The sequence below is a fragment of the Pseudorca crassidens genome, chromosome 6 (genome assembly GCF_039906515.1).
Source record: "Pseudorca crassidens isolate mPseCra1 chromosome 6, mPseCra1.hap1, whole genome shotgun sequence".
In the NCBI taxonomy this organism is placed as follows: domain Eukaryota; kingdom Metazoa; phylum Chordata; class Mammalia; order Artiodactyla; family Delphinidae; genus Pseudorca; species Pseudorca crassidens.
The window spans coordinates 86,069,738-86,091,905 of NC_090301.1; the positions used below are offsets into that span (position 1 = coordinate 86,069,738).

Genomic DNA, 22,168 nt, shown 5'->3' on the forward strand with positions numbered 1-22,168 from the left:
GTCCCACTCCATGAAACCACACTTCAGCATTTATTGTGGTCGCTTGTGTTCTTGGCCATCAGCCAACTTACTGGCGCCATTGCCAAAATGAAGACATTCAACAGGGGTAAGGGAAACCTCTCCTTCCTCAGGCAGCTCCGTGGATGCTGGAGCTGTGCACATCTGGCTGTCTCTCGAGCAGCCGCTCTCCCTCCACTGTATACCCCACCCACGCAGACAGCCCAGGCCTCTGAGCTCCTTACTGCTCTAAGTGTTTGCTCTTGGATCCGTGCTTCACGTGTTTTATTTACATGCTTTATTTTTCATTTTATGAACAAATCGATAACTAGACTTACTCTTTATCGCACTGGATTAGCTTTATTTATTCCATTTGAATTTGATTAAAAAGCTGTCAAACATAAGTCTACATTTATATCAGCAGAATAATTTCACAAAACCGGCTATGAGATGTGTTCAGCTAGAACACAGTTTTCAAAATAAAACAATGTTTGATATATTCTAGACAGTTACCCTTTTGTTTATCCATGACAACTGAAATTAACCATCAAATGGATAAAGCAATCCAAGTCCAGTCAAGTAATCCTTAGGGCATATGGAAAAAAAGCCTTTTTTAAAAAAGTTCTTTCTAGATGGATTTAATGTAATTCACCAATAAAGCATCCTCAGAAGCATAATAAAAATTCTACATAAAATGACATAGCCAGGGAAAAGGAAGATATACAGTCTGATGAAGATTCAAAATGGATGTTAACATTAAAAATGAACAGTCATGCAATTCCTGTATAATATAAAGATCAAAATTGCAGGGCACTAATTTTGCTTCTAATTTATAAGACAGTATGTTTATGGGACTGCAAATAGTATATGTAAAAAAACATATCCAGGGCTTCCCTTGTGGCGCAGTGGTTGAAAGTCCGCCCGCCGATGCAGGGGACACGGGTTCGTGCCCTGGTCCGGGAGGATCCCACATGCCGTGGAGCGGCTGGGACCGTGAGCCATGGCCGCTGAGCCAGCGCGTCCGGAGCTTGTGCTCTGCAATGGGAGAGGCCACAACAGTGAGAGGCCCCCGCGTACCGCAAAAACAAAACAAAACAAAACATATCCAATGGCAAATGTTTTGAACTGCCATTTTTCTTCAGAAAAAATGCCATTCAACATGTATTTGTAAATTTCAGCATCTAGCGCCAAGGATAGCTGGACTAGATTTATGCTTAACGAAAAGGTTCTTGAAAGAGGAAATATGTCTATTTTGGTTGAGATTCTGATTTCCTTTGTTCTATTTAAAAAGTATTCATTTCTGCCTTCTCCCGTCTTTTGGTTCTACTCGTGTACCCGTGGGCGTATGGGCAGAGGCCTGAGGCAGCCAGGGTAGTGAAGAGGCTCACCTGTGTGGACACATACCCACACTCTCAATCACACTCACACTCACACTCACTCACATGTCTGCAAATACACAACCACACATCCGATGCCCGGGAGTCGAATTAAGGCTATTTTTGGATATATGCTGTCCTCTGAACAATATTCTATAGCATGGAGCATGCATAATGTAGGCCTAGAAGTGCTGGAATGCACAACACTGAAGGGGTTAATGTAGAACACATATAGGCAAATACTGTCAACTATTTTATTCAAATGTTTGGAACTTAAACACAAAATCATCATTAAGTTTTTACAAAATGAGGCATCTGTCTCTTGAATGGAAAAAAATATTTCAGAAATATGTTTACAGAAACGTAAAAATATGAGGCCTCGAGACAGATGTGAACATACTCAGTAACTCGTCTTGTCTGTCAGTCTTCCTCCGAGCCAAAGATCTTACTGTACTCGCTCAGCATGAGCTCGGCGATCTGGTTCTGGTACACCATGTGCACCGCCATGTTCCCTGTCTCGTTTTCAGCTCGCAGAAGGGTGGGTCCAAATACAATCCCTAGGCTTTGTGTGGACATGAGGTTCTTGGATGCCTTGGCCACTATCCTATGGAGAGAGAGAGAAAAAAAAGACCCATTGGAGTTTGAATAAAATTGTGGCTACTTTTGAACTATAAAGTTCTGTGCTCTTGAATCCTTTTTCTTTGTTAAATTTCAACTTAAAGAAGGAGAATAAGGGCAGTGATTGGCTTTGGCAAAACACAGAATGCAACACAAGCAAAAAAAAAAAAAAAAATTCAGGTTCCAGAAATACTACTAGACCACAGCATTATTTAATCTTCTACTCTGTGTACTTTACTATATGGAAATAGAACCTATGACTTTTGGGGGGAGGATTCTATCCCCATAATACCTGGCCATTGTGGGTGCTTAATAAATGTTTGTGGAATGAATGAATGAATAAATTAGCAAAAATGAGAAAAATTACTGTGGAGAGTTAACAAGATTCAACCTGTGAAGTGGTTATAGTCAATGGAGGAAACATGCACAGAATATATAAGAAGCCAAACACACAAAAAATAGAACAATAGATACATAATTCATGATGGAAAGACCAAAAAAATAATTAAGTTTTTAGTGATTAGCATGAGTAAAGTATTCCTGACAAATGCTAATTGCAATATGTTTTGTAGAGAGGGTAGGTTCTGGGACATTTAGGTGTATAACAAAATTCTAAGTGTCCCCACCCATTTTACTCAATTTAGCTCACATCTCAATAAAATGCAGAAGACTGTAGCATTTGCACAGGAGAAGAGTCCCACTGGAATCAAAGAAATGTTTGCTTATGTGAGGACTGTGGAGAGCTGGAATACCAATGAAACATTAGGATGTGGTTTTATTACTGGTAATGTCTTGCCTGCTTCAACATGGGACTCTTAAAAAGAAAATAAAGCCCCCTCCTATCAATTGAGACTTTAAAATTAAAAAAAATAATGCTTATTCTCACCATTAGAACCCCCTTGGTTTTATATTAAAATTAGGTTTTAGTGACGTTAGGGAAATAGGGAGAGCACATGGAAGGACAGGGTGCTAAGAAATACTGTACTCTGCATTCCTGCAGAACACCGACCCAAGGGAAATATAAGCTCAGAGAATAAAGTGGGGCAAAAGAATACTTTACTGCAAGGCAGTGGGGCATCCAGTCTCAGAGCCCACTGGGGCACTGGTTGAGCTCTAGCGGACTCTGTGTTTGGTCTGTTTGGGCCTACCTAGTTCCCACTCAGAGGAGGCAGGAGGAAGGAAGACTTGCTCTCTTTCCATCTCTCCACAAACCCAGATCTCTGACATACCATTTCGGTGACCAAGAGCCCATGCCTTCTCTCTCCTGAAAGAGACTGAGAAGGGCCAAAGCCTTCAGTTTGTGACTCCCCACAAGATGTCAGCAAGATGTCATTGACCTGATCAATATCAGTAGTAATCAAGCAAAATCAAGTATTATTCTAAGCAATTTTATTTATTTATTGGCCGCAGAGGCATGCGGGATCTTAGTTCCCTGACCAGGGATCAAACCCGCACTCCTATTCCATAGTGGAAGTGCAGAGTCCTAACCACTGGACCGCCAGGGAAGTCCCTATTATTTATTTTTTATTTAATTTGATTTTTAAATTGAAATATAGTTGATTTTATTCTAAGCAATTTTGGGGTCTCATTTAACTTCATAACAATCCCATGAGGTAGTATCTATTATTTAAGCCCTTTTGACAAACGAGAAGACTGAGGCCAAGAGCGGCAAAGTGCCTGATATCACACAGAGCTGAGGCTCAGACCCAGGCAGGTGGGTTGCAGCTCCCGTGGAAACATCATTGCCCTGGGGTGTGTTATGGCTCCTATGCTTAATAACTGGGCTGTCATGTCACTCTACCATCTTCCACATGGTTATTGGTCCTTCCATAAGGGGGTCTGGAGTTTTATTCCTCACAGTAGCATTGTGATTGACAGCCTGGTTACAATGGATTTATTGTGGGGAAAATTACTCTTAAACTTGGACTGAATATTCAAGATATTCTGCCTCCCATTTTCACTTTTCTTCTCCTTCAAATGGAAAGCATTTGTACCTGTGCGTAATGTTGGCAATACTACGTTTCTGGAAGGGATTCTCACATTTAAAGTATCAGTGCGTTATCAGAGACTTCAAGTTTAGAGTTTCCTTTGGAATGTAAGAAACTGTGCCACTTTGCTACTACATTTACCAAAAGTCTGTAGAATGATTTTAAAACACTCTCCTAACCTGGAGTAGGCACAAATGGAGTGGGGCTTTGCTTCTCTTTAATACACCTATTCACCTTGGCTTAAAGTCTCTCTTGAGCCTCTCCCAGACCTCTTGAATATAAAAATCACTTGTATGATCCATTGTGAAGGAAGACAGTTTTTCTCTTTTGGATTTAAAGTAATACCTTTTTGGGATGCTAACTCATTCATTGACTATGCCACAATAATAATTTAAAATTTTGTTAAACAAATATGGAGAGAGATAACATAAGTGATCAATTAACTAACTATTAGGTAAAAGTTGCTTTAAAAACATTACCCATAGGTAGCAAAGGTCTAGGCTGATAAGAATTATCTATCAGAGAACAGGGCTCAGAAGGCATGGGGCATGAAGAAGGTAAAATTAAAAGCAAAAGTCTAGGGCTTCCCTGGTGGCGCAGTGGTTGAGAGTCCGCCTGCCGATGCAGGGAACGCGGGTTCGTGCCCCGGTCTGGGAAGATCCCACATGCCGCGGAGCTGCTGGGCCCGTGAGCCATGGCCGCTGGGCCTGCGCGTCCGGAGCTTGTGTTCCGCAACGGGAGAGGCCACAACAGTGAGAGGCCCGCGTACCGCAAAAAAAAAAAAAAAAAAAAAAAAAAAAGCAAAAGCCTATTTAAGTATGAAGGTGAATGGCTGATATGGGGCCAACAGGGGAGAAGAAGAACATTAGGACCTGGAGTCCAGGGAGACTGAAAGGAGAAAGGGGTGACCTCAAGACAGATTGATGATGGGAGATATAGTTTCCTAGTTAATAATGGCTATAATTTCAGTCAATAGCAGGAACAATGAGATTTGGGGTATAGCTGGGAACCAGAATTGTGTCAAACTCAAGGTGAGGCTAGAAATCAAGGGACGTCCAAAAGCTGATTATTGGAAGGGACAGTTGTGGCTGTCATTATTGGAGATTATGGGGGTAGAAGCTGGAAGAGGTCTAGGCTATCTGGAGGAACTGGCGTGACTGGAGGGGTCTCCAGGGCATACAGGAAAGATATAGCTGGTGGGACTCGAGCTGTGAGAGGAGAAAAAGAAGGCTGAAATGGGACTAGATTATTTTTTAATTTTCCCAGTGTTCTTTATATTTTTCCTGCTCAGCAAAAGTTCTGATCTGAGAATCCAGAGCAGGACCAAATCTAGAGGAAAGCAAGGCTGAGTTTCAATGGAGTGAAGAGTAGGAGGCTACAGCGGGCTGTCAGAGCCCCCTCTGGGAAAGGATTCGCTCTTGGCCAGTGGATCATGGGAGAGGACTCCTGTAATGGATTTCTGCCAAGTCATCGGTTTCCTAAATTTCCCATGGACAAGTGTTCACTTTGAGCTCTTCTGCGTGTGTAAATGTGGAACATTCATGCCATCTCAACCTGTGTTATTTGTGTCCATTTCTCTTCACACTCTCCATGTGACTTTAATAAAACCAGTTTTAACTAATGGGTGCTTTCAAGTAATCTTGTTACATGTAGATTTTACCAAATAACACTTAGTGTTGTATTCTTGTTATATTTGCATTACTGCAGGTTAAATTTTCTTAGCAGCTTGGAATTTTTTCCAAGTTGGGAAAATTAAGTTACTTGCAATAACTTTTAGAAAAATCAAATGTAGTTAAGAAAGAATGTTAAGAAAATGTGGATATGTATTATACAGAATGCATGCTTTCTTGCCTATTCTCTGTTACAAAACGTGTGCTTGTGTGTGTGTGTGTGTGTGTGTGTGTGTGTGTATGTATTTCATTGGCAATTTATGTTCTGAATATCAACCAACCAGTAGTTGGTATATTGAGAAATCAATCAATCTTTAGGTTAGAAAATGCTGAGGGTGAAGACTATTTTGGGGTGGAAGTCACCAACTACCGAACTATATGATTCATGTAGATAGACAAAAATATTCTCACATCAACATTCACATTAGATTAAACCCCTTTATAGTAAAGAGTGGTGATAGATATTTCTAGCAAAGAAGGCTCCCAAACTGGGGATGTCTGGAAAATGTATTCATGCTGTTATGGATGTATTCATGCTGTTATAGACTTCACTATTCAAATGTGAACTTACTTACGCTGTACCTCAACAGACTCTTAAATAGTTAAGTGGTTGATTTAGGACCACATAAGTAGTCAACCACAATGTCAAAATACAGCTAGAATACAATCCTACGAAATTATTCAAATCTCAGTTTTTTACCTCAGATCAATGGGTGTCATAATTTCCACTCTCACTATGGGGACTATCTGGGCATTGCAAGTGTCATTATTTCTGAAGGCTTCAACTAGTAAAACATATGTAGAGGAGAAATAGAGGCTATCGAAAGAAATAAAAGCCCTGCATGGAAAAAAATGCAATCTAGTATGTAAGATGGAAAACTCTCAAAAACAGTAAGTTGTACTTCCAGTAGTTTAAAATGCAGTTGAGTTGTATTATTGGAGGGGAGGATCTGATTCAGAAACCAAATACATTTTTACTATGGGTTTGGCAGTACTTCCAAGACAGCTTTCACTAAAGTGAGTTCTGCAAAACACCATCTCTGTGACATACTTCACAAAAATAGCAATCTGGAGTAAGAAAAGTTTTGGAGAAAATTATATGCCATTTTTCCTTCTTGGAAATTTACAATGCACAATAGCATAATAAAGGCTCTGACAAGTCCTGCAGAAAACTAACCCTGTTCATCTTTGTGTAACTCTTGTGCTCCCTAACTTACTTGCACGTTGTGGATCCTCTTTCTTGAGAGACAATAAACAGCATACATTAAGAAATGTTACTTCTAGTGTGCTTTGCTAAGGATCTACTAAGTCTGAAACATTATGGATTTTACCCTCCTATGCCACCCAGGCTTCAGAACTCCATAGCAGCTAATTTAAAGAGGTCAGATTGTGGTCATTTCTGGCAAGTTCCACCCCTCTGGTAGGGCTTAGATTTCATCTGGCCTTAAACTCCATGACAGTGTTGTAAATTTTGAGCTACAATTTAACCTGTTTTCAGCAAAGAAATGAAAGAAGCTCCCTTTTTAGGACAAAACAAAGGCCAAAAGGCAAAAGACCACATCTGAATGAGAAAGGTGAGAGCAGAGACATGGTTGAGAGATTACCATACAGTAAATTGATGGATGGTAAGAAGGTGCAAAAACATTTAGATCTTAGATCAATATTTGGAAATTCTTCTACATGTTTGTTTACTCACCATTAGATTACTCCCAAGAAATCCTTATAGCAAAGATACGTGATTTGCAGCCACAAGAAGAGCTCAAAGTTTAGTGCCTGTGAATGCTTGACTAATAGGAAAAATACCCCAAACTGCAACTCTTTTGAAAAAGGCTATTTATTAACACTGCTTAGTTTAAAATAGCCTGACAAAAATAATTATGATTTTATGAATTTCTTCACAAAATAGCACTTGATATGTGTTCATTTTAAAAGAAACTCTTATACCGCTAAGTAAATTCAAGTTTATAAAATCTTGAAGTGGGTAAGAATTCATTTTTCTGGCAAGAGATCAAAAAGGTGATATACAGTTTACAGCATAAGAAGGAAAAGAAATACCAGAGCTACTTTTTGTTGGACCCAAATGGACGGAGCAATGATCCATCAATTTTAGATTATTTTAGAAACAATCTATAATCCAGAGCTATAGATGCTGGACCCCAGGCAGAAAAAAATCCTCAGAGCCTTATGCTGGGTAAGTTTTTCCAAAAGTGAGCTGAATTGCTAACTCAAAGGAATTTCTTAGTTGCTTAAAATCACAGCCAAATGATTCAAAATGAAAGAGAGATTTACTATAAAACTAAAAATTAATGCTGAATTAAGAAGACCAAAGCATTTAATAATAGTCCAGCTCCAAACAGATATACGGATGCAAACTTCCTTTTAAGTTTGTGCTTTGCTGTTACCATAGTGACTTGCAAAGCAAGTCGAAAGCCACATAATTGCCTGCAGAACAAGCCTCAGGTTATTGGAGGTGTACTAAAAATATTCCCTTCCCTATCTCTGGATTGCTGTGATTTTCCAACAGACATAACTTTAGGATGGTTTAACTTGAATGGGGAAAGTGCGGTGGTAAACGTACTTTTGCCATCAGGTCACACTTGCAAAATACAGCTCATCCACTGTATGTGAAATGTTAATTGTGACTTTGACCATTTCAGTGAAGAGAGGCTGTTAAATATAGAATAAATTTTCAATGTGCTCAACTTATGTTTCCTATGTGCTATAACTACTTTGGGGGGGGGGTTCCATGCTAACCATATGCTTGCCTACTCTCAATTTGCACAAACTATACTGCTGTCTACACTGGCCTTTTTATTTTTTTTTAAAGATTGGGGACTTAGCAGGAATTCTACCTTCTCCCTTAAAGTCATGGCTGTATGTTAGAAAATTTTTCAAATATTGCAAAAGCAGAAGAGCATTCAGAAATGTTTTTGCATTTAATACTAATGTATTTCAAGGCAGTGATTCACTGGTGATTCAGTCATTTTTTATATGCAAATTTATAAATTAATTGATTTAAACTAATTGTAAAGTCTTCAATTTTATACTTAAATATCATATTATTGTTTTCCAAAGTAAGCAAAAAACTATCCTCCTAAAAAGGAATTACTGCTATATTCTGACATTTTTGCTTTTAAATTATCTTTAAAGCTACGTGTATGTAATTCTTTCAAAGCACATCATGGAAAAGGTACTTTATATGGCAGTCGCACATTCACAGGTAACATGGCCTTATTCTTTGCATTTATTGAGTGCCCTCTTTGCATTGATTTCATTGCAAAAGACTGAAACATTTTCAATTATTCACTTGTTTCATATTTATATTGATTGGCCATTACAGGGAGAGTCTAATGTATCTTTAAAGCAATATTCAGAACAGTAAGATAGGAGGAGTGATAAAATAAAAAAAAGTGACTAGCCCATAGACTTCAAAATGGCTTATTTCTGGTTGGAATATGTATTCTATAAGGTGATAACAACCATGGATAAAATGGGATATCATAGCCAAAGCCCTTACATAGTAGATAATATCAAAAGGAACACTAACAGTAGTCACTATTTGTTGAATATCTTTTATGTATTAATCACTGTGCTTCAAATATATCACAATTTTCAAAGGTAGACTTAAAAATCAGCTTTAATTTCTTTGTTATGATTATAAAGTAATACATTCTATTAGAATTTGAAAATTTAGTAAAGAAAAAACCACACCAGCAACTGTGAACAGTAACTCAAGGTACCCATTATTCATTCATAAAAATCTGTTACTCAGTAGACCTGCTATTACTCAACACCTGCTAGGTGCCTGACGCTGTTCTGGAAGTTGAGGATGGTGCAGTGAGTAAAACAAAATCCCTGCCCATATGCAGCATACAATCTAGTGGGGGAACCAGACAACGAACAATACACTAATCAGTATACGGTGTGATTTCAGGCACTGAGGTACTTCAAGAAAAACTAAGAGAAGTGGTGGTTCTTCCACTGACGCTGGGAGCCTTTTAAAAGTTTCTCCTGGCCTAGAATCCATCCCCAGAGATTCTTCTTTACCAAGAATGAGTGGAGCCTGGCTGGCTGTAGATAATACAGCCCCTAGATTATTCCACTGTGTAGAGAGGTGGAAAGTGCACATGTGGCAGACAAGGTGCTCAGAAGTTCTTTCTAAGGAAGGGACGCTGGGGCAGAGAGCAGCTTATGTGCACACACCAAGGGAAGGAAAACGCCAGGCAGGGAAAAGTAGGTAGAAAGCCCCAGTGGTGAAGTTGGGCTGGGTGGTTCTAGGAATAGAGAAGAGGAGAGTGAGGCAGAGAAGGTAGGAGATGCTGTGGGCGGACTCATGGGACTTGGTAAGGATTTAGGACTTAATTCTAACAGTGATGGGAATTCAACCTTGGGTTTTGAGCAAGAGAATAACACTGCCAGCATTTAATATAAATGTATAAGGAATTTATTTACATACATATTCAAGAAAATACTTTCTATGTAATTTTGTATTCACCGTTTTTCACTTCTATCATGAGCAATTCCCATGTTTTATATAAGTAGTATATATTTTTTACTCATTATCTTATATGGGACAGAATGGGCTGTACCCTATGATTTCTTAGTATAAGTGAAATTGATGTATTAAAAAATCTTTTTGTACTCTTTCTCCACATTTTGGAGTATTTCTTTAGGCAGTGGTTTCCAAATGGGGCAACTACCCACTCCCACTCCCCCTATTAGGCATTTGCAATGTCTGGAGACATTTCTGATTGTCATGACTGGGCGGGGTGGGGGAGTTGAGTTGCTATGGTATCTAGTGGGTACAGGCAAAGGATGCTGCTAAACATTCTACAATGCACAGGACAGTCCCCCAAACAAAGAATTTATCCAGCCCAAAATGTCAATAGTGTTGCTGTTGAGAAACCCTGCCTCAGGGTAAAATAGTAGAAATGTAACAATTAGATAGATGGTTCTGAAACTTTACCATGCATGAGAGTAATTTGGAAACCATATGAAACACAAGTTTGCTGAACTTCACCTTCAGATTTTTGGTTCAGCACCTCTGGAGAAGGACTTGAGGATATGCATTTGTCACAAGTTCCTAGAGATGATACAACTGGTCCCGGGACCACACTTTGAGAACTTGTGCTAGATTAAGATATTGGTTCTCTTTTCTTAAAATATGATAACGTGGGATACGTAACATGACAACCCATAGTCCTGTTAGCATTATTATCACTTGGTTTTATTCTTTTTAAAATAATTGCTAACTTGATAGGTGAAAAATGATTGTCGTTTGAATTTAGGATTCTTTTAAGTTAGGTAATGGGGAAGAAGTTAAGAAAAGAACAGCCATGTGGATTTTTTCTTCTGTGAACAATTGTTCATATCACCTGCCTTTTTCCTATTGAGAGCATATCATTTTATTTGTTTACTTAATCCACTTACTTATTTTGTATAACAAAACTAACACATAGTCTTTAACAGTGTGCTAATCAGGAGTATGTAGAATAAAAAGGTAAAATACTCTGGTTTTCTAGTCAAACTCCTTCATGATAACTCTAATTAACAGATGGGTGTTCCTTCTGGATGCTTTTCTATCTATCCATCTACCTATCTATATATATATATATTTTTTTCTTTTTAAAAAAGTACATAATATGGTACAATTTGCTTTATTCCCCCTTAACTATATATCATGGGAATCTTTCCAAGTCAGTACATATAAAAATACCTCACCCTTTAAAAAAAATGTTGTTACATTTCATAATATGGAAATAATTTATTTAACCATTCCCCTGCTGATGGACTTTTAGGTTGCTTCTAATTTTTTGCTGTTACAGACAATGCTACAATGAACATCCTTGTACATATAGATTTGTGAGTTTTTTATGTATTAAGATGCATAATACTTCATTACTTTTGTTGTACTTATATTCTCCCAATTCTTTTTTTCCTTAGTTTTGTTTATTTAAATTTTGTGTGGTCACATCTAGCACTCTTTCTTTTGGAATTTCTATCATTGTTTTTGTTATTATAAAATTCATCCATTTAAATAAATCAGATAAATGTCATTAATATTTTTTCCTAACTTTAAAAAATGATTTCATTTCATATCCCCTAATTCATCTCAGTATATTTTACTGTTTGAAATGTGATGGTAATCTCAATCTTCTTTTTCTTCAAAAGCTAGCTGATTCCCCCAACCACATTTCTTGAATAAATTTCCATTCTCCATTGATTTGTGATGCTACCTTCCTACAACTCACAGACACACACACCTGGTATTTTTACTCTGTGGATGATTTCTGTGTGTATTCTTAGCTAGTACTTTGCTGTTTAAATCATGATAACTTTAATAAACATTAGGAATCTTCCCATTTTTTTTCTTTTTCAGATGGGAAGGAAAATGTTCAGATGGACAAAAGGAGCCTGAGAAAGATTGAATAATTTGATCAACACCATGTAGTTAAGCGGCAGTAGCACCTAGATGAAGATGCAGATCTTTATTACTCTGGGAGATAGATATTCTTTCCACAAATAACTAAGATTCAAGAATTTGGGGTTTGAAATCAAGGGGTTTCTTAATGTTGAGGCCTGAGGCCTGAGGCAGACGTGGAAGAGAAGTGAGTCAGAAAGTTGGCACAAGTCTTGGGTGACATATTTTGATTTTTTAATCACCTAACTCACATCCAAGGATATATTTATAGGGATGAGAAGGATGTTCAGGTGGAAGAAAAACCAAATGAATACATATTGTCTTTTTCTCCAGAATCACACAGTGTTTTAAACTTCTGAGAGCATTCACTTCTCACTGTGAAAAGAAACGCACTACTTGTGAGATTGGTTGAGAGTTTCAGCTATTGTTTCCCTTAGCTGTTTTCTCTTAAGCTTTAAAATGGTTTTAGCCATTCAGATTTGACCTTGTCCGCAGTAAAAGAAGTCTTAATTTTTACTCCCTGAGCTCTGTTGATCTACCAATAACCATGGATAATATCACCATCCTGGGAAGACACTGCCCTGGATTTAGGGGAGAAAGGTTAGGAAATGTATTACATGTTGGGAGTATTTTTAGAAAAGAAAAAAAAAATATAAGACTGTTTATTATTCTTTACTTGGAATTTGTCCAATAAGGCAGTTAAAACACTAGTATGAGCTAGTAACATTTTATATAGAACATTGGGGGTGTGCATGGATCAGCATTAATTAGGCCAAGCAGAATAAGGCACCTAATTATAAGACATTAGTGGAAAATACAGAACTTAAATATTTGCCTTGTGATGTTAGATAAAACTAAAAGGAATACTATCAATATGCAAAGTCAGGATTCATCAACCTCTTTTTTTTTTTTTTTTTAATTTCTTTTCACATAGCTGAAGAGAACAGCTATTTCGCTAAGGGCATCTATCAAATCTTCAGCAGTTTTCTAGAAAATTGTTTCCTTATTTAAAAGGTCCCAGAATAGCTGAAAGAGAATCACTTGTAGTTTGGGTGTCAGCATTCATTCGTCCACACTTAATTTTACTTTCTGAGGAAAAACAAGCTTTAGATGTTTCTCACAGTGACTTGACTCTGAGAGGCTGCACAAATAGAGGCTCCAGGGTGAATGTGTGAAGCAGAGTGACAGGCTCCTCAGTGACACAGGGCAGGGACTGATGGTGTTTTGGTTTGGAAAAAAGAACAATTAGGGAAGCCACGATGACTGAAAGCAAAAAGCCATGATATGGAAGAAAAAGTCTATTTTCCTCTAGTAAATCCAGTTCCTGGAATTGGCCCAGAGACAAATTTCACCTCCATACGACGAATTAGAGTTATGAAAATAGACTAGACTCCTTCAAAAGATTCACAGTTATTATAGAAAATTTAGAAAATGTAGATGAGTCAAAATAGAAACTAAAAATCCCTGATAAGTCCATCACTTAGCTATTACTATTATTAATATTTGGTATAGATTTTTCCAAGTGTATACTAGAAAAATAGGGGGACTATCTATCAAGGTTATTAAACATTCTGCACTTAAAAAGAACATGAGTTCCCCATCAGGAGGCATTCAGAGATGTTCCAGATTCCCGTATTGAATGGCAAAGTGAATGACATTTAAAGTGTGGTTTGGTTTGGGCTTCCAGATTAATGACGAAAGAATGAACATTCTGGGAAACTCAAACTATCGTTAGAGATGAGGTGGGATAGTATATAATAACTGAGGTTTCTTCCCCACCCTTCCTAATGCCTCTTTCTTTTCTCCAAGATTCAATCAGCAGCGTTTTGTCTTCAGTGGAGGGATGGTGCAACCGAAAAGCAGAGAAAGTGCTTTGGATTTTTGTAAGCTAGGGCATTTGAACTGAAAAGGACTCGGCCTAAGTGCCCTGGACTCAGAGTTGCAGCGATGGCTTAACCAATAGATTGGAAGGTAGATCAAGAGCCAGGCTGCCCTGCTGCCAGACAAGAGAAAGATTTCTCTGGATAGGTAGAAAGAGAGTTAAAAAGAGAGCTGAGACTTTGGTGAGGTCCCATGAATGTGGCCCAATCCTGAGTCCTTCTTATCCCCCTTCCCTGGGGATGCGGGCTGTTGGAAGGTTTGAGGATTCTGAGATCAGATAGACCCATATTCCCCTCCTTGGGGAAAACCTAGGGTTATAAAAAAATTCCAGACTTCCTCATGTTCACTGTATCAGGAATAAAGACAAATTACTGCATGGTGTATCTACGCAAGGGTGGCATAAGATAACTCCACAGTGTCTGTCTGACCAGTGACTGAAACCTGGACCTGGAATTGGAAGTTGGGGATGATGACAGAAAACCAGAAGGAAATGGAGACAAGCCAGGACAGGTGACAAAAGCCAGACCCTTACTACCCTGCTTATCTGCTTTACTACCTTTCTCTAGTAGAATGTAAACATCTTAAGGACCAGGACTTTATCTGTTTTTGTTTAGTGCTGTATTCCTAGACCCAGATTAGTGTTTGGCACATAGTACTAGGTGCTCAGTAAATACTTATTGAAATACTGTATAAACGGATGCTCTCCCTGCCCCCCACCAAATGCTGAGGCCATATGTAGCCCTCCAGAACTAGAAAGGATCCAGGAAAATGTCTAGAAGTGTCTAGAAGACACTCTGAACTGACTAAATTTAAATCATTTCGATGAATAGGGCTCACAGGGGAAATTAGTTTCAATTGTGGCACAATATTTACATTTCTGGCACACCTGAGTTTCATACCTACTCCGAGATGATGAGAACACGAAGGCAGAGATGGACAGAGATAATATTTCTTGAGAGCTAGTTAAGGGCCTGTAAGTGTGCAGGGTGCCTTTCCTTCCCATGTATTATCTGACAATGAGATTCTAACATGTACCCAGTTTGAACAAAACTGGTGAGAGGAGTTTAGAATAAAATGTAATTTTTAACTGGTTTATACTATGGATGGTTGAAGTTAAAGACAGTGACACCATTTTTCTTGGCCATCTAAAATCTGACCATCAAATTCTATTTTAGGTAAAATGCTTGATGTATCTGCAGAAATACAAACCCCTTCAAAATGTTTATAATACTTGGCTTAAAGATAGAAACTATTTGTTCTGCTTTTACACACATGAATTTATAATCTGTAGTGTGGTGGAGAAATAAATTGTGCCAGTTTCTGCATCTGTCCTTGTACATATGGACGTCAGGCTAACTCATGAGTCTATTGTTCAGCACACACCTCTGTAATCACCTGTTATGACTCAAATCTAGACCTTTTTGTGTCTCTCTCAAGTTTCATCTGCTGTTATCCATGCTGAGTTTTCATTCTTGCACATACATTTTATCATAATATTATATGTTAGTCATAAAGTATAATAATAGAGATAAGAGGGATTTTGAATTTAAAACATTGTAAAATGTGCTATAATTATTATATATTAAAAAATTACTTCTATCCCACCAGAACTAAACCATGTGATTTGTGTGCTTTTAGTGAGTAAGGGGTGAGACTATAGGTAACCTAAGCTATTTTTAAGTGTATATGAACCAAGCATAAATTAAATAAAGTGACACCAAGGCTGAAATAATGTAAGCAAGCACCAAGTGAAACACTGCAGTGAATTCAAAATAGAGTAGTGTACTGCTACTGACGGTTCCCCTATCCTGACATGCTGACTTAATCTGGCATCAGGAAGGAAGAGAACAGGATAAAGACAGAGAGAAGGATAAATAGAGAAATGAAGATTATTTTTAGTGTGATCATGACCAGGCCATTCATATTTCTCCTATAGCCTGGAACCAATCTTATACTTATTGGAAGGTGTGACCTTTAAATATTCCTTACTTGCAAAACGACAAATATTCTAGAAGCTCGGTGTTAGCTTGTGGAGGCATCTGTCCCGCTAGCTCTTTGCATGGAGTTTACTGCAGGGGGGGTGAAAATTGTAGATGAGCAAATGTGTTACTTATTCTTTACATTTGCAGACTTTAGGGTAAGTTCTCCTTGACAGCTCCCCGATTTCTTTAACGCGGCAAACCTTTAATCAGTCTAGATATGTTAAAATGTGATTTTTACAGCGAATTGACCTGAGTTGAGTACTTGAGTTGAAATGTGTATTTTTCACCCACAAAAGCTGACTTGGAGGAAAAAAAAAATCAGATATTCTATGATATACTTTGCCTTAGTGACAAGATGTTTTGGGGGAAATCATCCAAGCTTGAAATAAAATCTTTATTGAAAGTAATTCTACATTCATGCCAGTCAGATACATTGTAGGATTAGACCGGATATCCCAGGGGAAAACTACGGTATATGCACCAGGCAGAGTTGATTATTTGGACCTCCTGTCAGTTCTTAACTTCCTGACAATGGCTGAAGCATTCACAACCGCTACAACTCCGTTTTCATCTTTATTTTGAGAGAAAGTTAATACACTTTACCTTAACTACGCCAAATGTACTGGAAAATAACCCAGTAATAAGATACACCCCGCCTACCAAGTGATATCTGTGTGTAGAGAGCATTTAGCTGTGCATTTTAAGGAATCAAATACAAGCAGCAAATGACAGAAAGATATTGTGATTATTTTTTCTACTTAAACTTTAAAATTTTTCTGGCAAAGCCTCCTGTGTGCTGTCTTAAAATCAACAATGTATACATAATTATGGAGCCAAATAAATGGCTTTCATTGAAAATTTCCTTCAAATGGCAGGTGGGGGAGGCTTTTCAAATTATTATTGCTAGAATAATTTGGTTATCAATGTTATTTGGTGTCAAAAAGGAAGACACAGGTATGCCAGGTGACATTTTGGCTCCATTTAGAGAATCAACAACAGCCTGGGATGTCACTTTTGAAAAAGTCATAAAATTGTTTCTTTGGATATAATTAACACTGTGACTAAAGAAGAGAGAAAAAGGCATAATTTCAAATTTAGATTTATAGTCTGATTTCCTGTGAAGACAAAACATCCTTGTAGTTCTAGAGGAAAGGAAAAGACATAAACCCCAATAGATGTTTGATAATAACCATGTTCAATTTAAAAATTCAGAACTTAATTTTGTAACTCTCATCTTTTGGTTATATATTTTTAAATGCTTTGCTTGCACATTACCAAAGAATGAAAGCAAAAGGGTGAGGTGGTCCATGACTCACAAGTATAAGGAGAGAAATGATGACCTACTATCACGTTATAGAAAATGACAACATACTCCCCTAGACAAAGAAGTCTCAAGGTGAAAAGAATATGTGTTCTGAGAACTGTATTTCCTACCTAAGTAATGCATTGGTTAAAAAACTTAAGTTGAAAAAACTTTGTTTTTAAATTCAAAAGTTTATGAATGTCCTTCAGTGGGTGAATGGATAAACAAACTATGGGATGGAATAATGGAATATTATTTGATGATAAAAAGGAATGAGCTATCAAACCATGAAAAAATGTGGACGGGGTTTCCCTGGTGGCGCAGTGGTTGAGAGTCTGCCTGCCGATGCAGGGGACACAGGTTCGTGCCCCGGTCCGGGAAGATCCCACATCCTGCAGAGTGGCTGGGCCCGTGAGCCATGGCCGCCAAGCCTGCGTGTCTGGAGCCTGTGCTCTGCAGCGGGAGAGGCCACAACAGTGAGAGGCCCGTGTACCGCAAAAAAAAAAAAAAAATTTGGACGAATTTTAAATGTATGTTGCTAAGTGAAAGAGGCCAATCTGAAAAGCCTGTATGATTTCAAGTATCTGACATTCTGGAAAAGGCAAAACTCTGGAGATAATGAAAGATGAGTGGTTTCCAGGAGTTAGGGGAGAGGGAGGAATGACTGGGCAGAGCACAGAGGATTTTTAGGGCAGTAGATCTATTCTGCATGATACTATAATGGTGGATATATGTTATTATATATTTGTCAAAATCAATATAATATACAGCAAGAGTGAACCTTAATGTAAACTATGGACTTTAGTTAATAATAATGTATTGATGTTGGCTCATCAATTGTAACAGATGTCCCACACTAATGCAAGATGTTAATAATAGAGGAGATTCTGCATGTGTGTTTGGGGGTGTGTGGGGCTAGATAGCATATGAAAACTGTGTAATTTCTGCTCAGTTTTCTGTAAACCTAAATCGGTTCTGAAAAATCTATTAATTAAAAAAAAGTTAAAAAAAAAAAAAAGATAACGAAAGCAGATTGCATTAATTCATGGTCCAGAGGTCCATTTCCCTGTTTGTCTATCCTTACGGGCACACACATTTGAATGGCTTTGCACTGTATGTCAGTCACCGTATCCAAAACCATATTTAAGTTTGTTTCTACGAGGAAGCCTTTAAGAATTGTATTCTGATCACTTCGTTATTTGCTTTCTTGGCATTTAAACATTCAGATTGTATTACATTATTGTTGATGGTTTATTTTTATCTCTAAGGTATTTCATGCACATATGTTTTATCTCCCTCAATTAGATTGCAGAATCTTTGAGTTTAGGTGACGTGTTACCTTCTACTTTACTCCTGTTTTCATTGCAGTAGGAAATTTGGGTATTCTATACCTTCCTGTTATTACAAATTGATTTTGCTTTATAGGTCACTGGCAGGTTAAATTTTTCCTCACCCAGATGTGTTTTGCTCAAGCAGAAAGTGAGCTGAACTGAACAAAAATGAGGTACTCCCTTATACTTTTCTATCTACAGTCAGAGCAAAGCTGTCCACAGCTACTCCTTTTTTTTTTTTAAATTAATTAATTTATTTTTTGCTGCGTTAGGTCTTCGTTGCTGTGCGCGGGCTTTCTCTAGTTACGGTGAGCGGGGGCTACTCTTCGCTGAGGTGCGCGGGCTTCTTGCAGTGGCTTCTCTTGTTGCGGAGCACGGGCTCTAGGGCGCACGGGCTTCAGTAGTTGCAGCACGCAGGCTCAGTAGTTGTGGCTCACAGGCTCTAGAGCGCGGGCTCAGTAGTTGTGGCACACGGGCTTAGTTGCTCTGCGGCATGTGGGATCTTCCCGGACCAGGGCTCGAACCCGTGTCCCATGCCTTGGCAGGCGAATTCTTAACCACTGTTCCACCAGGGAAACCCACAGCCACTCTTGTTAGCTTCTCTTTCTTAAGTCCAGGAGGGAAGTCAAGATCATCAGTGAAACCCTTGAGCCCTTTTCCATGTCAATCCTCTCCCTTTCTCCTTTCCCCTGTCTTCTCTTTTTACTTCTTTTGAAAAAAAAAATTACAGAGGATGACTGGAGAATTGAATTTGGAAATACAGCAATCTTATGTAACATTTAGAGGTATTTTTTTTTGGAAAAGAGAATTCAGTAAGTGCAAAATATCATCTGTGGATGCTCCGTTTTCAAAGGTTTTATGAGGTAGTGTGAAATTACTTTAGGTTAAGGTGTCAAAAATAGAATGCAGGAGTTATGAGGTTTGTGTTGAGCAGTCTTGCTTCTTCACAGAAATGTCTACATCATCCAAATGAGAAAGAATCCATCTCACTGACCTAGAGAATTGTGTAGACATCCCTGAGGCTTACTGACCCAACACAGCATAGGAACCTGGAGAAAAAGGCGATTCAGTGAGGAAGCCTTTGTCTCGTAAATGCACACAATTTTAATTGATGTAGAAGATCAATGTGTACAAAGAAACAGAAAGCCTGGTTTCCTCCCCTGGCTCCACTTTTTATTGCATGTAGGACTTTGGGGATTCACTTAGCCTTCCTCAGCCTCAGTTCCCTCTTTTGGAAAATCAGACAGTTGGGCTGGAAGAGTTCTAATGTCCTTGTTGAACAATTTAACGCTTAAAAAAAGCTTAAACTCTTTTCTTCCTCAAATTTGAAATGATTTGTAAGGAAAGTTGACACGCTCGGAAACACATGGAAAGCATAGTACTCCACTGCAAAATAAGGAAACCCTAAAATTTAAGGGGTTGTAATAATATCTTAGGTATATGTGTACACGCTTTAAATATAATAGACATATAAAGGGTATGTATGTATATTTTTGCTATAAGGCATACATTTATTTATTAAAATAAAGAATGAAACAAAAAGGCAGACACTGGGAATTTTTAAGGAAACAGACACGAGCCTCCTGTTCTCTTGGAAGCATAAGGGTGTGTCTGTAGTCTGCATTTTTGTTTTCATAACACCTATAAAAGAATAGTGGCAATGGACCAACAGACCTTCTCTGGCAGAGATGACACACAGGTTTGCTTTACCTGGCTGATGGTGGCTGTCTGCTCCGTGGGGAAGGACCCTGAAGTTGAAAGAGTGATGTGACCAATCAATAATGTCTACATGGGATTTGGATGGAGAATGGTGGTGTATGTGCCAGGAATGTGCCATTCAGGGCAAAAGTAATTTTGAAAGGAAATCAGATACATCTATAGAAGAATTACAAAGCCTTCCTGGATGAGAAAGAATCTGGAAACTTGAGAGGCAAGCTGTTGGGGGCATTTGAACCAAGTTGCCCTTAAGTAAGTATAGAAAAAAAAGGGAAAATTGTATCTGCATAGAGGTGTCAAAGTAGACAAAGAGTGAATTTAGATATATATGAGTTAAATTTTAAGGATAACTCTCTGAAAGAGATTTAAGGAAATATATACAAAAGATATAAATTGGTAGTCCTTTCAAATTAGAACATATACCTGCTTCATTTTTTAAAAGAAATTACTCAATATTTATAATATGTATTTCAAAAAACCCAGTTCCCAATGGATGTACATTATCCACCCCACCCCTATATTTTATTAACTCATAATCATCACAAGATCAGAGCTTTCTCTGGTTGTATATGAATACTGAAGAGAAAGTCATAGAAAGGAAAAATACAGTCTCTCTATGGTTAAAAAGATCTACTAATGTCAGTGGTTAAGTGGTAATTTTATTGAATAGTGATAATAGAGGGAAGACGTACAACGCTGTGGAATAGAAGAGGGTCAGTGGAATCTATTCATTTTGTGTTTATACGTTTGTACTCTTGCATGGCGCCTCATTGCCATGCCTTATCTAGGAGGATTACTAATATGACAACACTCCTGATTTATAGAAGCCCAGTTAGGTTAAACAGTTTGATTCATTTCAATTGGATAAAAAAAACTCTTGTTGAAGCTGAATTCTTGCTTTGCAACGAACACAAACTCACACTCATTATTACTTATGGTGCTTTTCTTTATGGATGAAGTGCTTCGCAGCCAAGTAGCAGTAGTCACCAGCTGATGACCATAAGGAAAGGCAAACACTGTCAGTGGAATAACATCCTCAGCCAAGTGTTTATGTTGGATGCATATACAATACATAACTGTTCTTAACTAATGATACAAAGTTGGCCTCCCCAAGTTTCTCCTTTTGTATTATTTCTTGCCACCCATGTGTTAAGCAAGATTTTCTCAGGACCTAAGCCCCACCCTAAAAGTAAGTTCGGCTTCTTTGCAAGCTGGATTTATTCCTTCTAGCTTCCAGGGGAATATCATACATCAAATAACTGTGAGTTAGTTGTACATACAATTGTGGTGATGTGGCTGCTAATGAAGTTTCCAGAGGTGGTTAATTTATGTACAGAGTATCTGAAGCAATGAAATGACCTGGTTAATTGGGCATTTTTTAATGTGGCCCTTTAAGATCTTTTGTTTATATTTTCTTTCCGAATCTATTGGTTTATTATATTCTCAATGAAAGCTTTTTTTTTTTTTTCTTTTCCTGCAGGCAGGGAAAACATCTAAGTCTTCCTATTAAGAACTTTATTTTCTTTCTTTTCCTTGCTCCAACTTTCCTTGCTTTAAATTTTCTCTAACCTACAATTTGGAATTTTCTCTTCAATTGGCTGAAGTAATGTTTTACTGGCATTCCTCTGACCAGATATTCCCTTGATATGTTCAACACCAAGCTGAAAGATCTGGCCAACCGCTGGGACAGAGGGAATGAGGCATTGGTACATTAGGAGTGAGATGAAGCCAGCTAGATCAGACAGAAGCTGGTGCAGCCCAGACCATGGCTCTAGGGGCAGAGAGAAGCTACCAGAAAGAGTCAGTACTGAGATCACAAAAAGCTAAGCAACACAAGTTGGCAAAGTAGTTTTTAAAAGGCTACAGCCAGGGGATGAGCCATATT

The 22,168-nt window shown here is 38.1% G+C and overlaps 1 protein-coding gene across 1 annotated transcript in view; it reads right to left on the minus strand.

Annotated features, from left to right (window-relative positions):
* Positions 1 to 348: 348 nt before the first annotated feature.
* Positions 349 to 22,168, minus strand: part of ARHGAP15 (Rho GTPase activating protein 15) — a 624,143-nt gene continuing 602,323 nt past the window's right edge. Inside the window, exon 14 of the mRNA XM_067739897.1 lies at positions 349 to 1,977. Coding sequence (XP_067595998.1) covers positions 1,794 to 1,977 — 184 coding nt within the window. The 3' untranslated portion in view covers positions 349 to 1,793. The remainder of the gene's footprint in view (positions 1,978 to 22,168) is intronic.